A 15,607-nucleotide genomic window follows, 5' to 3' on the forward strand; every position below is an offset into this window, starting at 1 on the left:
ATCACAAAGGCTATTTATCATTTATGCCTGCAGTTCCATTAATATATAAATGTTCTTCATAAATGGGGGTTAGTATTCATCTCATTGGTGAGGGTCCCATGAAAACATCTCAACATCTACCCTGTCATGTCCCCTTAGACCACTTCTCATTCTTCTAAATTTCAAACAATACAGATCCAACTTCTTTAGCTGCTCATGACAGGACAACCCTCTCATCTCAGGAATTAGCCTACTGAGTCTCTTTTGGACTGCTTCCAATGCTAGTAAATCCTTTAAATAGGGGGCAAAACTCCGCACAGTATTTTATCCTGCAAAAATATAACAATACTTCCTTTTACTAAACTACAATTAAGCCAAATATGCCATTTGCCTTCCTAACTACTTGCTGCACCAGCAGGTAACTGATTCATGCTCAAGTATGCCTAGATCCTCCAATTTATCTCCAAATAATAGTCTGCCCTTTGATTCCTCCAATCTCACACTTCCCTCACATTAAACTCTATTTGCCAAGTTTTCACCCACTCACTCAACCTGTCCACATTCAGTTGCAAAGTCCAAATATCATCATCACAACAAACCCTCCCACCTATTTTAGTATCATTGGCAAACTCAAATACCTTACACTCTGCCTCCTCTTCCAATAATAATTGAGGACCAAGATCTGATCCTTGGGCACTCCACTGGTTACATCCTTCCAGCCTGAAAAAGACCCAGTTATTCTGACTTTCTATCTTCTGTGTGATAATCCATGTGAACACACTTCCCCCACTATCGTGGACCCTTATCTTGTGTACCACGCTTTTAAGTGACACCTTGTCAAATGCCTTCTGGAAGTCAAAGTACACAACATCTACACATTTTCCTCTATCAACTCTGCTCATTAAATCAAGTCAGTGAAGAAGCTGCAATTTCCCAAGGAGGCTTTGAGAACATCCTTGAAGCACTTCCTCTGTCTTCCTTATAACCTTTTGTCATGATGGAGCTCGGAGTAGAGTGCCCGTTTGGTGGTCTGGTATTAGGCATGTACATGACATCTCCTGTGCAAATTTGACCAAGTGTACTTAGAGCTTTGATGCTGGAACAGTTGAACTGGGAGAGAATATTCATGTTGATCCACTTATCCTGTCTATTGATTTGGAGGATTTGGGAGGTTATGATGAATTTCAGTTGATGACTGCCCTCGCTAATACAGGCTCTCAAGATATGAGAAGTGGTCCACATTTTCCCAAGGACTCAGCATAGACATTGTTGGTTGGCGGTGTTGTGCAACAAAACAGTTTGGTAGAGGACCTTTATGGACATTTAAGTGCAAAGCTCATTCTCTTGTGTGCTTCAGCGAGCAAGTCAGTCATGAGTTGGGCCTCTGAATGTGTGCATAAGCAAGTATCATCTACATCCTGTTTCATGATCACTGAGGCTGGAATGACCTTGGGTTTGGACTGGAAGCGATGTAGCCTCCCATCCTGAGAGCGTTCTTTCTCTGTCCCACTTAACATCATGAAAGGAAAAGATAGGGAAGGTCAGAGCACCGTGGCCGAATGAAAATGAAGTACTAATATAGAAATAGGGTGTAGAGCAGCAACGTCAATGGATATGCAACACGTTTGACATCAGTGCTGCAAATCCAAAGCACACAAGTGCTTTAAAGAAACCGCACTGGCACCAACTAGAACATCAGGCCTTAATGAATCAAAGAAGTCCTGCTTGAGCTTTCAAGCGACAGTTCATACCTGAGCTACTGTTGGAGACTCTGCCACTGATGACTGTGGCCATCCTATGGGCCACGTTCCTGGTAGGCCTCCTGTTTATTTCTTTCGAGAGCACCCATCCACGGTACTTCCCCCAGGGTGTCCACCACTAACCCCATGAAGTGCAATTATTTTTCAGAGGCAGGGTGCCTGCTCCAGTTTGTTAGGCCACTCCCGGTTCAATCAATAGATTCACCTTAACCAGAAGCAGAGCTTCATGCTTAAAACCACTGCTACTGCCATGCCAGGTGTTTGTACAGGTACCTTGGTGTTTCTCACAAGACTCAGACCTGGATTTGTGCCACAGCATTGGTTAATGTGAAAAGGGCCCTGCTGAGCAGAGTTCTACATGGGATGGGCAGCTTTGATCTCCCATCCATCTAGTAGACGGAACAGCTCAGCATTTATTTTGTTACTAACACTGGTTCTCAACATTGCCCTGTAGACAGTTTGCGTTCAGATTTTGATTCTGGTAACTGGACTGAAGGTTTAGATCGTTTATTCCCATCATTCCAATGGAATGAATCCAGATAACAAAATTGAAAATACACTGGCCAAGAAATTCTAAAGTACGTAGAACATGTCAGTTTCTTCTGGGGCCACAGTCAAATGGTTTCCCAATCCAAATGAAATGTATGCATCCCTGCACTTTCATAGTAATCATGCATTATTTTCAGGCATCGTCTTTGGACTGAGGTGATTGGCCTCATCAACCATAGCTGTTATTCTTTTTGATAGGTATGACTCTGACCAAAGAAGAATTTACCCTTAGACTCCAGCCAATTTTAAATACTTGATAACAACACACCCAGTCAAATGTTGCCTGATGCCTAGGCTTTTGGTCTTACCAAAATTCAAGTAGTGAGATGTGGAATTGAATTATCCTGGTAGATCCAAAAACTAAGCATCAGTGGTATTGATTAGTGCAGCCAGACAACACTATCACTTTTCTTCAATTACCTGATGATTACAAGTGACCTGATGGGGTATTAATTGGTGGATTGGATTTCTCCTATTGGATAGTTCATACTTGACCAAATCACATACAGGTTTGATTGGAAATGGATGGCAGATTTTCTTCCCCTCCCCCCACCATGGGCATTAGTGAATCAAATGAGGTTTGTTTTGGAAATTCTGGAATTTTCATGGTGACAATTACTGATTGTAGCCCTAACAATGACACTGATTTTAGCTTTCTATTTCAGATTAATTTAGTTAATCAAACTTAAATTCTTCAGGTAGCATAGGGGGATTTGATTGTTAGTCTAGTGACACACAGCCTTTGTTACCATTTCTGGTGTGATGAAAAATCCTTCAAATTGCCACTATTCAGGCCCATGTGTGAATAGTCTTCACTTTATCAAATTGGTATTATGTTTCAGAGATACTTTGGAACTATACTTAAAAATATGAATCATTGCCATGTGAGCAGAGGAGGAAAAAGAGAAATGCAAAACAAAACAAAGCTCAAATTTATGATAAATGATTTACACCAAACCCAGAGGGACTTGTCTGCATGTAAAGAGCAGTTATCCCAAAGGACACACCTTTCACTCTTGCACAATTACAGTGTATTGTGTAGGAGAAGCATTTTGACATGAAAGAATTAATATGAAAAACTAAAAGCTGAAGAGGTAGAAGAAAAGGAATTAAATTGTGCCGTATTTAATTTTGACATGGTGTTACTCAATTTGTCTCAGAAAGGCCTCATCAATTCCTTTTATCTAGACAAGCTTTTATACATTTCACAAAAATAACATTGTTTATCAAGTTGGCCATTTCATGAGAGCACAAGTACCACCATTAATTTAACCAAATAACATTTCCTATATATTGACCATAATAGAATTCTGGGTCTAATTTGTTAAAATTTCTTAGCAAGCAAAAATTTCAGTTAGTTACAAGTAGTCTGGATGGGATATTTCAAACTAAGAAACTGAGAATTTGGCTGCCTTAATGGATTCCCCTCATTTCTTACCAAATGTAGATAGATACAGCCATTGTCACAATTTTGAAAACAGGGTACGAAACTCTGGATTGGAAATATTGTTCAATCAACTGTGGCATTCAGAACCAAATTTTATTTTATTCACTTATAATTTTCTCTTTCGTTAATCACTTTCACCTTTACATGGCCTGAATCGAGTTCTGTCCCAGAGGAAGCAGATAGGATTACCAAAACTCATGCAGCACCTTCCCTTTGGGGAGAGTTGAGACTTCCAAGCATAACCATACATATATTTTTAACCGTGCTTTGATGAAACACATTTCCAAATGTTTTATATTACTTCCTTACTAAAGTACTTCAAGTTCCTGAAATTAAGATTTGGATTTTTTTTTCCCCAAGCAATTTGATGACTTACATTCTCATCAATAAATGAGAATTTTTTTTTCAAAAAAATGAGGACTATTCCATTTTGCATGTTCTAGCATTAATTTTAAGCTCCTGAGTAAATTAACAGCCAATTTCTCTGAAATGAGATTTAATTTTATTTTAAATATTAGCCATAACCCTCTTCTCCCATTCCTAATCCCCCTGCTAACCTCCTGTAGCTTCACACCTATCCCAACATGTCACTCTCCCAGTCTTTGCTCACCAGCCATTTAATCCACCCATATCTAACCCATCTCCCCATTTCTATTTCTTGGAGGCAAACATTACCAAAACTGGTCCCAATTACACATTGGTGGTCTTGATGATACGTAATGCATCACAAGGCCTAGTAGCTAATCCTTCACCAGCAAAATTCACATTAAGAAAATATTACATCTAGAGTACATTTTCTGTCCATCAACTAAGGCACCACATCAGTTAATGTGAATTTCCACACCATTTAACAAAAGTTCTGTCAATTTGCAGCTTATAATTTTGCAGAATATATTTTAATATTCATGAAGAAATGTAGGTATTATTGGCATTTACTCTTCACTAATTTCCTTTGTGAAAGTGGTAATGAAACATCTTGGTCCAGTAATTCCTTGCGGAGAAATACTCCCATTGTGCCGCTGTGTGCGGAATTTTAGTACTTAGACCAGTTTCATTGAAAGAAAGGTAACATATTTTCACATCAAGATGTGTGATTTAGAGCAGAATTTGCAGGTGGTGGCACTTGTGGTACTTGTTTATCCTGGTAGAAGAGGACCCCAGCTTTTAAGCTGCTGTTAAGGAAGCAGTTTTGGATTGCTTCAGTTCACTTGTAGATGGCATACACTACAGCCATGCTGCACCAATGGTTAGTCTGGCAAAATGAGTGCTAATCAAGAAAGCTGCTTTGCCCTGGGTTAGGAAGCTTTATCATTGAATCTGTAGAAATTACTCTATCACAATGGTGACTCCCAAGATATTGATGGTGAGGAACCTGCTGTTGGTAATGCCAATGAGTGTCATAGGAAGGTGATTAGATCATCTCTTATCAGAGATGGTTGTTGCCTGATATCACTTGTCACACTATAAGGCAATGTTGTCCAGGTTTTCACTGCATCCTGGTGCTTCTTTATTTGAGGATGGAATTGAATATTCTGCAAGTCGCAACTATCTCTACTTCTAACCTTACGATGGAAGTAATGTCATTGATGAAGCAGCTGAAGATGAACGGAATCAGGAGACTACCCTGAAAATCACCTGCAACAATGCTGTAGGGCAAGTGATTGAACTTCAACAACCACAGCCACGACTAACTCGGATCATGCTGGATACAATTCCAGCCAGGAGAGATTCTTCCCTTTGACTTCAAATGTTACTAGGGCTCCTTGGCCTCACACCCAGTCAGACATTGGTTTAACTTTCAAGGGCAGATACTTCCAACTCAATTCTGGAATTCAGCTTTTGTCCAGCTGAAATGAAGTCTGGATTGGACTCATGATGGAAGCAAAACTGAGCAATGGTGATGTTACACAGTGTAACACTTATAAGTAAAATATCTTTATAAAATGCATCATTCAACTTATTGTGAGCAAAATTATGAAACACGCTTTCCAAGTTATTTTAAATCGAAGAGGAGGGACAAGCTGAGTTGCTCTTGCTTCCTCCTACCATGGACCTAAAAACCCAAATGGCCTCCTTCTATTCGGTAATCTCTCTGTGATCCTATGTAGTTTCTCCTTTGTAGAATATTTCAGATAATAGTGAATCCTACCTGTAAGGAGGGACACGTTGTTAAACTTCTTCTCCAGTTTGCTCAGAAGAACAGATAGAAAACAGTCAGAAGACAGCCGACTGACATCCTGTGTGCATTGGTCATATACCACCACCTCTTGTTTAACATCAAACTCAATCTGTAATGGCAGTGGAGATACACAATGAAGAGTAAGTAATAGTCAATATCAAAATATCAACATTTTGTTTTCTTTTGTATATGTGAAATAATGTCCCTGTTGTAAAATTTTAAAGTTTCAGAAATATAACATTTGTGTTTTTTTTAAAAAAAAGTTCCTGCTCATTCATTATCAAATCCATACACCGTGTAGTGTACATTCTTCTAGGACAGACGTAAAAGTTCTAGGAACTGTAATTCTACACATTAAGCAAAGAAAGAACGTTACCTACAAAACTATATTGGATCAAATAAAATTTAGTAAGGAACATAGTACACTTCTTCACTGTTTCCCTTAGTTTTGAAATAACATTCACAACACCAAATTTGTATTCCAATTAATAGGACAAAACTATATCTTTTATTTAAAGAAAAATATGTAAATCTCCTCAGTTCAAAGACCCTATTGACATGTGTTATTTTGGCTTACAGGAAAGAATGGCCTCTGGATATTTGATGACTATTGTAGACTGTATCATCATAAGAGAGAATACGATAAAGATATTAAGTCTATATTAGGCCGTCTGTTGACTTTTGACCAATTACTAGGAGCTAAAAATCATAATTTGGATGCAAATTGAAAATGGATCATCTCAATTATTAGTCACTGGTGGTCTTCGGTTTTTACATGCAGTTTAACAGCTTTATTGCTTCCAGTGCCATTCTTTTAACAGAACATATACCTGCCAGGCATAACATTTAAATTGATACAAAACAAGCTGCTGAACTTCCAACAATGTAAAGGTTTGTTGCAAAGAATTCACAATACAACCAAAAGGAAACAGTTGGACTGGCTTTGCTGAAACTAGAACTGTTGGACCACACATTCAAAAATGTTCTACATTCAATGCAGGACATTTTGGAATGTTCCGAGATCATGAAAGGTGCTCAGTCAATGCAAGTATTTTGTTAAAGTTCAAATTGGTCATGAACTATTCTTCACTAGAATTGAGAGCATCTAATCAACTGTGCTCCTTCCTTTAGCAACAAGATCTGAGTAGTGGTAAGGTCTCTAATGACACACTCATTAACTCCCACTACCAGCTTTGCTGGCTGTCAAAGCCATCAAAGTTTTTAACTATTTCTGAATTAAGCAAAACCACAAATAATTAAACAAGGTATCTACCATACGTCTCCACAGCCCTATCATCCCTCTTGAAATGTGTGTGGTCCCAGGCCCTGTGCTTGACCTAACTTGGCACAGGATCAATATCCCCATATAAACACTGGGAAATCTCAGTAAGATCAAGTCCATTGGGAGTCTAGCAAAGGAACATTTCGACAGATGCAATGTCATATCATCGTTCAATAATTTTCTGCACTTTATCTATGCAAAATTGCAGAATATTTATAGTCGTCATTTTCCAGGTACTATCCCCTCTAAGTACACTACTATCATTTGTCCTCGCTAACGACTGCCAGATCTCCAACTTCTCTCATCCTTGCTGCCACCTTCCCTTGAACGAAGTGTTTGTATTGTTCGAATCATATTTCCACCCCAGTCACAATAGCAGATCTGTAATAAAGGCAGTCCATGCCATCACTAAGACTGATAATTTCCATCTCTCTACCAGCAATCAATTATAATTCCACTGCAGCTCTTGTATGTGCCTGTTATCTCTGGAGTTCCCTATTCCAAGGGAAGCTTGCTGAACATCCAAAATGTCCTCTCCCAGCAGAGCAAAGGAGGCACTGACTGCAAAGCCCATAAGGGCCTCCATCACAGAAATACTCTTTGGGAAGAGTCTATACAATCATCTATTCAGACAAATGACCCTTTCACAATACCATTCCTCAAAGCTATCATCCCATTAAGATTAAGCTTGAATACATTCATACAATATGCATGAATTTAGCAACCTTTTGAGATGAGGCTTGACACGATATTTAGTGATGCCAGCAGCTGCCCCACAGAGAGACTGACACCTGCCATTTACTTGCTCAAAATGAAAGCGTAACAGTGCTGGTGTGTTGACACAAGTTAATAACAATACATTAAAAAGAAATGGAAAGTAACTTTCTTCTCAAACTTCAATATCCGAGTTCCCCTTGCATTTTCCAATCTTTCATGTGTTTAGAAGGTCTAACACAATGTCACAATAATCCCCGTGTGGCTAGTGGTATGCTGGAAGGCTGCTTCCTTTCATGTCCAACAGAAATCCTTTGTGACCCACCAGAAGTTTGTAACCCTGGATGAGCCAGGGCAATTGAAGGAAAAGACTGAGATTACTAACTGTAAGCAGCATGCTCACCACTTGCCCTCAAGAGGCCATAGTGGCAAATGAATTGGTATAGCTGTGAGAAGGGAGGTTAATGTGCTAAACCTGCACACCAGGTGACGTCTCAGAGGACTCATTAAAGAACAGTAGAACAATCAGATGGCACTCAGACCAACCCAGCTCCAGACCCTGAGATGCAGGTGTTTCACCCCTGCTCCATCACTCCTCACTGCAGTCAGCTTTCTGTGCAATCTGAGTAGACTCTTGATGGTGACGATGGGTGTTGGTCAGGTGGGCTGTGAATCTGGCGGGTAGTATGAATGACAATGCTCGTGCACAAGAGATGTGTTGCCCTATGCCATTTCTGTTCTCCTAAAGGAGAGGAATCTGCTCATAAATAGCAATTCTTTGCTCACACAAGACAGGCTGCTGACATACAACAGATCTCTGTTCACACAGAATAGCTATCCAGTCATGTGCAGCATCCCTTTGCCCTTGGAGAATGAGCTGCTGATGAGTAACATCCTTGCATCAGAGGGCAGCAATCTGCCCATGAATGGCATCCAAGGCCAGTGCATAGCTCATCAGTGCCATCTCTCCACTCACAGGGATATCAAGTAGTTTCCTGGTGTGATGTCATTATTCCCTTATAGCATGAAGCTGCACTCACGTAGCAGTCAATCATCAAATGTCAACTGGATCAAGCCAACATTGCATAAGAGGAAGATCTTATGTTCCCTCTGTCTCTGTCTCCACAGCAGCTTCACCCTCTCTGGTAAGGTCTGCGCCAGGGGACTAATGTAAAGACCCTGTAAGGGTTCATGATGTCCGAAGGAGGTGGTCATGGCATCCCGACTCTACACAACCTCACATGCAGGCAGATGTGGATCCTCCATTATCCTCATCATTTAACCAAGCATGCACAATAGCATGCTAATGAGTGAGCATCTGCATTGGCCTTGTTATGAAATGGTGACCCTTGACAGTCCCTTGCGGCCATGGGGGCCTCACCTCCGGTAAGCCCATGGACCAGACGCCCTCAACCTGTTGCCATATTGCAGCCTATTGGTGCATCTCTCTCTGATGGGTGTTTGTCCAACCTATTTTTGTTCATTTTGGTGTCAGTCTCAGAAATGGTGTGTGTAGGGTAACAGAGGCAATGACCCACTGTGCTCTTCATCAAAACCTTCCCACTACTGTTCCCAACCTCTCTTCAGTGACCCCTGTTGCTGCTCCTGCATGGCTATTCGCCTCTCATGGAGGAAGAAGACAGTTGACCTCTCCTGAAACCCACAAAGAAAAAAAAACAGACAACAGTTGTATTGCAAGCTGCAGCAGAAACACTTTAAAGTGATGCGGCGATGATGATTGTTAAGAGGGTATGTCCAACTTTTCACATAAAAGGTGATGTTATAATTAGTATGAAGATTTGTTAATTAGCATACCTGGCAGATTAAGGATGGAAGCTGATGTGTGGGCCCATCATTCAGAGGATGGCCTCTTATATGGTGGACGGGCACTGAACTTGGAAGGGATGCCTTGCCATGCAAATGGCCTCTCTCCTATTCCTGGCTACTTTGGCCAAAATGGAGGAGATGAAGGACAATGAATAAACTTTTTGCTGCCCTCTTGAAAACTGGAGCAGTTGGTGGTGGCAAGGTTTGAATGTCGATCACGTGGTGAGTGTGGGAGTGGCACATTGAGGTGTGTGCATGAAATAATAGTGTATTTGCTTGTGTGAGATAAGAGTCAGCATGTAGGAGCAGTATTTTATCTTATCAGAACGTGACATTGGGAAAATTCCCAATTCATCTCTCTCCACTTCTACTGCACTTGTCTTTACTGTTATACTTAATATTCTTGTTGCTGCGTGTCATAGAATGCACTCAGAGTGACTGAATGCAAAGACAAGGACATATTGCTTGTATCAATCTGCTTTCTAACCATGGCTACTTCAGCAGAAAGTGATGCACAAGATTTCTCTGTTGCAGGTTACTGGTACATCTCTCTCTGAGATGTGTTTGTCCAAGTTATTTTGGTCCCTTCCATTGTCAGAAGGTACTGGATTAATTTGGTAAGGAGAATACAGCATAGTGTAACCACAACTTCACAAAACTTATGAATATTTTGAATGCAAATTTAAAGAAAAATAATCTTAGATTCAAAACTAAGTTGATTAAATTTTTAATCAATGTGTCATGATGTTCATTGTATATTCATTTAAGCATGACAATGGTTAAAGCTATAGAACACCTCAAAAATCTTAACTATTTAAAAAGGAAGTTAGGTAAACATTTTTGTTAAGATTAAATTATACTGCTTGCAAAAAAAAATAGGGATTATTTTTGTACTTTCATGGATAACATTTTTCACGATGAATATGGAGGAGAGAGCTTTAAAAAGGGACATGAATATTGAAACTTGCAAAAATATAAGAATTTAGTTGCAAGACTCAGTATTACAATTCAAATTTATTTTCACTTAAACACCAATGAAATGCCAGTTAGACCACAACTAGGGAGTTGTGTCTAGCTCCAGCCATTTCATTCTAGGAAGGATGTGAAGGTACTGGAGACGGAATTTACTCGACATGAATGGATCCAAGTATGATAGATTGGAGCTATAAAGGTCACCCTGGGGAAGGTTGAGCAAAGAAGATTGAGATTTCATAGAGGTGCACAAGATCATGACTGATTTAGATAGGGGAAAGAGAGGACACTATCCCCTTTAGCAGATGATTCAATCACCAAGGAGTAAAAGATACAGAGAGGCCGTGAGGAAAAACTAAAAAAAATACACAGAGCAATGTCGTGATCTGGAAATCTTACCTGAGTGTGGTAAAATCACAGCAAATCAGGGCTTTCCAAAAGGGAATTGGTTAGATATCAGACAGAAAATAATTATAGGCCTGTGGAAGTAGAGCGCTTGCTCTACTAGCCGCCACAGAGTCAATGGATGAATGGCTCTGCCGCAAAATAACAATTCTCTGATTCAATCCCTAACAATGTCAACTTCTTTCAATAGTTTAAAAAAAAATCACCAGAATATTGCCCCCTTTAACCCCAAGCACATTTTCGAACATTCTTAACACTACTTTGAACAAGTATTTTCAAGAAGATTAGGGCTTATCATTGCAGAAAGCAGAAGACAGAGATTAATCTGATCAAGTTTTTTTTCCCCCCCAAACTCATAAATAGATATTTCTCCCTATGGGAGAGTCCAAAACTAGCAGCCACAAATAAGCCAGTTGTGAATAAATCCAAAATTGAATTCAGGAGAAACGTATTTATTCTGAATGGTGACAGTATACACTCACTACCACAGGGGAGAGGTCAATGAATTTAAGGGAAAGCTGGGCTGGCACAAAGAAAAAGGAACAGAAGGAAAAGACAAGATAAAACAAGGTGGAAGGTAGATTGTTTGGAGTACATCCACATATATGCACAGTTGTGCCAAATCTTTATAAGTGTTACATTAAGCATCATTTGGAAACAAAATTTATAACACATTCTAAATTTGCTCAATTTTTCTAAAAAAAAGGAAATGTAGAAACCTTTTCCACTAAATGGAAATTTCGATTCTGACATTCATCTTTTCAAATCTTTAAAGCATTTGATGAAGTCAACACTAACCTGTTCCCACGCTATACATTTAAATTTTTTTTTAAAAAATCAGTGTTATAGGTTAGTGCTAGGGATCAAAGGTGGAATCAAATAAGATATGATTAACAGTTGTTTCAACTTTACACCAGATACTGCAATACCATAAATATTTAGTCTTCATTGGACAGACACACTACAAATTTATAATAAAAATTAAATTTTATAGCTAAATTATCAAACTTAAAACTAGAGGAGCAATTAAAAATAGAAATAATTTTGAAAGTCTGTAAGTTTACTGGATATTCTCCAGCTTTACTCTTCTATCATAATCCTACCTTTTGCTTTGCAGAATGCTGGATGAGTTCTATGATTTGTACTTTGTCTTGCTGTAGTCTTCTTTTCATGAGCTTTGAGCAATTAATATTCACAGCATCCAAGATATGCGAGGCATTGTACTCAACAAAGGAACGACTGTCAATAACTAGCACTTTCTCTATGCCGTTTTCCAGCAGTCCCACCAGCTTCTCAGCAGTTACCATCTGAGTCCTGGATTTTTCATCATCCATGGTGACACAGTGCCGTCCCCAAATTATGGGTCAGTTGTACTTAAAGAATCAGCCACTTCATTACGGCAGAAGCTTAATGATGTCATGTAGATTGTAATTGATTTAGAAAAATAAAATCCATTTCTATGGTCTATAAGCTGTAAATTTTGTTTTACTGTTAATGTTCTGTTACTGGACAACAGGTTTACTGTGGGTTGCCTGAGAACACCATCGTCTCATGAGTGCAAAGGATAATTTAAGCTTACATCATTCTTCACTTATATCTGCAACTCTATTCCAACTGGAAAACCTGAAAATAACACAGAAAGAATCTTTAGAAAGATGCACAGAGTCTGAAAATGAACTGTTTACCACACAACACTGCCACAAAGAGATGCACAACTGCTAAAATATTTAGAATTAAATGTGTAATTCTGTCCAATATTTGTTAAAGCTAATATACAGTACATAGGGCAATGCTCATAATTTGAAAGGTTCTACCACAGATAGGCTGAAATGGAACTAAGTTTTTCAAGACACTGCAATTAATAAATCTTAAAACTTCCTATGTCACTGGCCTAGGTCTTAAAAAGTACTGTAGTAATGGGGGTGGCACCATTGTAGTTAGCTAACATTACACGGGACTATCAGCAATTTCAGAATTTCCACAAATGTAGCTTGATGCAAAAATTAATTTGCTAAGAGCTTCATGGTGTTATGATTGCAAACATCAATAGTACCACTGCCCCCACAATTTCAGCTGAATCCAAAAATCCCCAACTTCCTGGAAATAGTTAAGCCCTCTGACAGACTATGTTATTTGCAGCCTTTTCCAACAGACTCAGGTAAATATGAACTAGACCTCACCGTAATACCTGCAGATCCACATCTGCAAATTTTCGTTTACAGTTCACTGTAAACCACCCTGAAAATGCTACCACTGCTAGCTGTGCCTGTACCAAATTCTGGAATTCCTTCCTAAACTTTTCCAACTCCTTCTCCAAGACACTCTTTAAAACCTAACACCAAACTTCATATCATAATATCGTGTGCAACAAATGCCTGACTTCCTAGGTGCATTATCAAACAAGAGGTTAGGACACTTTGCTACATTAAAGCACTATATAAATTCACGTTATTATTGATATCAGGGGCTAGCATTCCAGCATGTGCATTAATTATTTGTTAATTTATGGAATCTATCAATAATGCTAATAATATTTTGGACATCTGACTTTCAAATCAATAACCAGCCACACAGTATATCTTACAGTATTGTGGTTATAACAAGCAAAGCACTCTGAGCAGAAGGTCAAGCTGGAAAGGATTTCAGCAACACTAAGGCTATTCATAAAAAGGCAGAATGAATGAAATATTAAGGGATATACAATTACATCCCAGTGTGAACAAAACCAAAGGTTCACATCAGTAGTCTTATTTATGGCATGTGCTATTCTACATTGATACATGTCATACATGCAGGCTTCAAAGTCAAAACATGTTTTATTCTCAAAGACTAGAATAACTTTTTACCAAAATAAAAATAGACCAGCAGTTGCACTTCCCAGTCCTGATGAAGGATATCAATCCAAAACATTGACTGTTTCTTTCCATCCATAGATGCTGCCTGACCTGCTGAGTTCCTCCAGCATTTTGTACGTATTGCTCCATATTCCAGCATCTGCAGAATCTCTTGCATCTCAGTAGTTACACTTTGCAACTTTTCCCCAAGATGAGTTCGAAAGCCCATTTTCCAGGGAGCCTGAGCACATTCATGCTACAAAGTTCATTTTACTCTGATCTGTGACGCTACAACAACTTCTCTCCCAAGATTCCTCACAGTAAACCTGTCTAATAGAGTTGCCCTAATCAACTCCATTTGTAGAATTACAAATTACAAAGCCAAATTACCATAGTTCAAGGTCACTGCTCCTTTAGAAACCCCTCTGTCTAGAAATTCAATTGGACAAATGCAGATTTTTTTTCAGCACTATTCAAGTGAAATTCTATTTTTAATTCAAACTGGGAGGCTGGCAAGTTAAAGAAAATATTTAACTACATTCCTGAATCCCCATTTCATGGAGTAAGTGTTATACAGGTCAGAAATGGGCCTTTCAGCCCAACCTGTCCATGCCAACGAAGGTGCCTACCTTAGTTCATCCCATTTGCCTGCATTTGGCCCCCATCCATCTAAACCTTTCCTACCCATGTTCTGTCCAAATAGCTTTCAAAAGGTTTTAATTGTACCAACCTCTACCACCAACTCTGGCAGCTTGTTCCATGTACTCACTACTTTCCCCTCTCACCTTAAACATGCCCTCTAGTTTTAGACTGCCCCTACTCTGGGGGAAAAAGACTGCAACTACTTATCTTATCTATGCCGCTCATGATTTTACAAACCTCTACAAGGTCACTGTCTCAGCCTCCTTCACTCCAGGGAAAACAATCTCAGCCTATCCAGTCTCTCCTTACAACTCAAGCCCTCCAGTTCTAGCAGCATCCTGTGAATCTTTTCTGTCCCCTCTCTGGCTTAATCACATCAATCCTGTAGCATGGTGACAAGAACTGCACTCCAAGTGCGGTCTCACAATCATCTTGTACAGCTATAACATGACATTCCAACTCCTGTACTCATTTTCACTTGAACATTATCACTAGACTACTGACTCCCTCAGCACTTGCTTGGCAATGCCTCATCAGGATTAATCTGACTACAGGATCCAATCAACTGCTCCTCCATAGCTATTCTCCCCTGATGTTCCCAATCTCTCTCCTGACCATCATCCCCTTCCCACAGGAAGAAGTCCTGATCCTACAGGAAGAGATCCATAGGAAGAATCCTACATAGGATCCTTTATTTCCTTCTCCTCAGTTTCAGTACACCACCTCAAAATCGCCCAATGTGACCAACTGGCAAATTTGATTTGAATCTTCCCAATACCCGGCAGTCAGATTGGACTCTTCAGTCAGATTCTCCAGTAGTATTAGAAGCAGTTTTTAGGTGATAACTGCATGCCACCATGGTTTAGCCAGGAATTAAAGTTCACTTTTAACATAGACTGCAGAAATCATTTCCAAGCAACAGAATCTGAGAATGTCATCCATCAATTATGTAATACCGTCATAAAGTTCAACAAAACGGGAAAAATCTTCTGCTTTAGATAATATGCCAAGTCATCA

At 39.4% G+C, this 15,607-nt stretch overlaps 1 protein-coding gene across 4 annotated transcripts in view; it reads right to left on the reverse strand.

Moving 5' to 3' along the window:
* Nucleotides 1-15,607, reverse strand: part of dusp16 (dual specificity phosphatase 16) — a 57,069-nt gene that overhangs the window by 10,854 nt on the left and 30,608 nt on the right. For all 4 annotated transcript variants that reach the window (XM_052030362.1, XM_052030361.1, XM_052030363.1 and 1 more), the window contains 2 exons: nucleotides 12,218-12,737; nucleotides 5,885-6,023 (listed from right to left, as the gene is read on the reverse strand). In XM_052030362.1, the coding sequence (XP_051886322.1) occupies nucleotides 5,885-6,023; nucleotides 12,218-12,448 (370 nt within the window). In that variant the 5' untranslated portion in view covers nucleotides 12,449-12,737. The remainder of the gene's footprint in view (nucleotides 1-5,884; nucleotides 6,024-12,217; nucleotides 12,738-15,607) is intronic.

Source organism: Pristis pectinata, chromosome 15 (assembly GCF_009764475.1).
Source record: "Pristis pectinata isolate sPriPec2 chromosome 15, sPriPec2.1.pri, whole genome shotgun sequence".
NCBI classification, from domain to species: Eukaryota; Metazoa; Chordata; class Chondrichthyes; order Rhinopristiformes; family Pristidae; genus Pristis; species Pristis pectinata.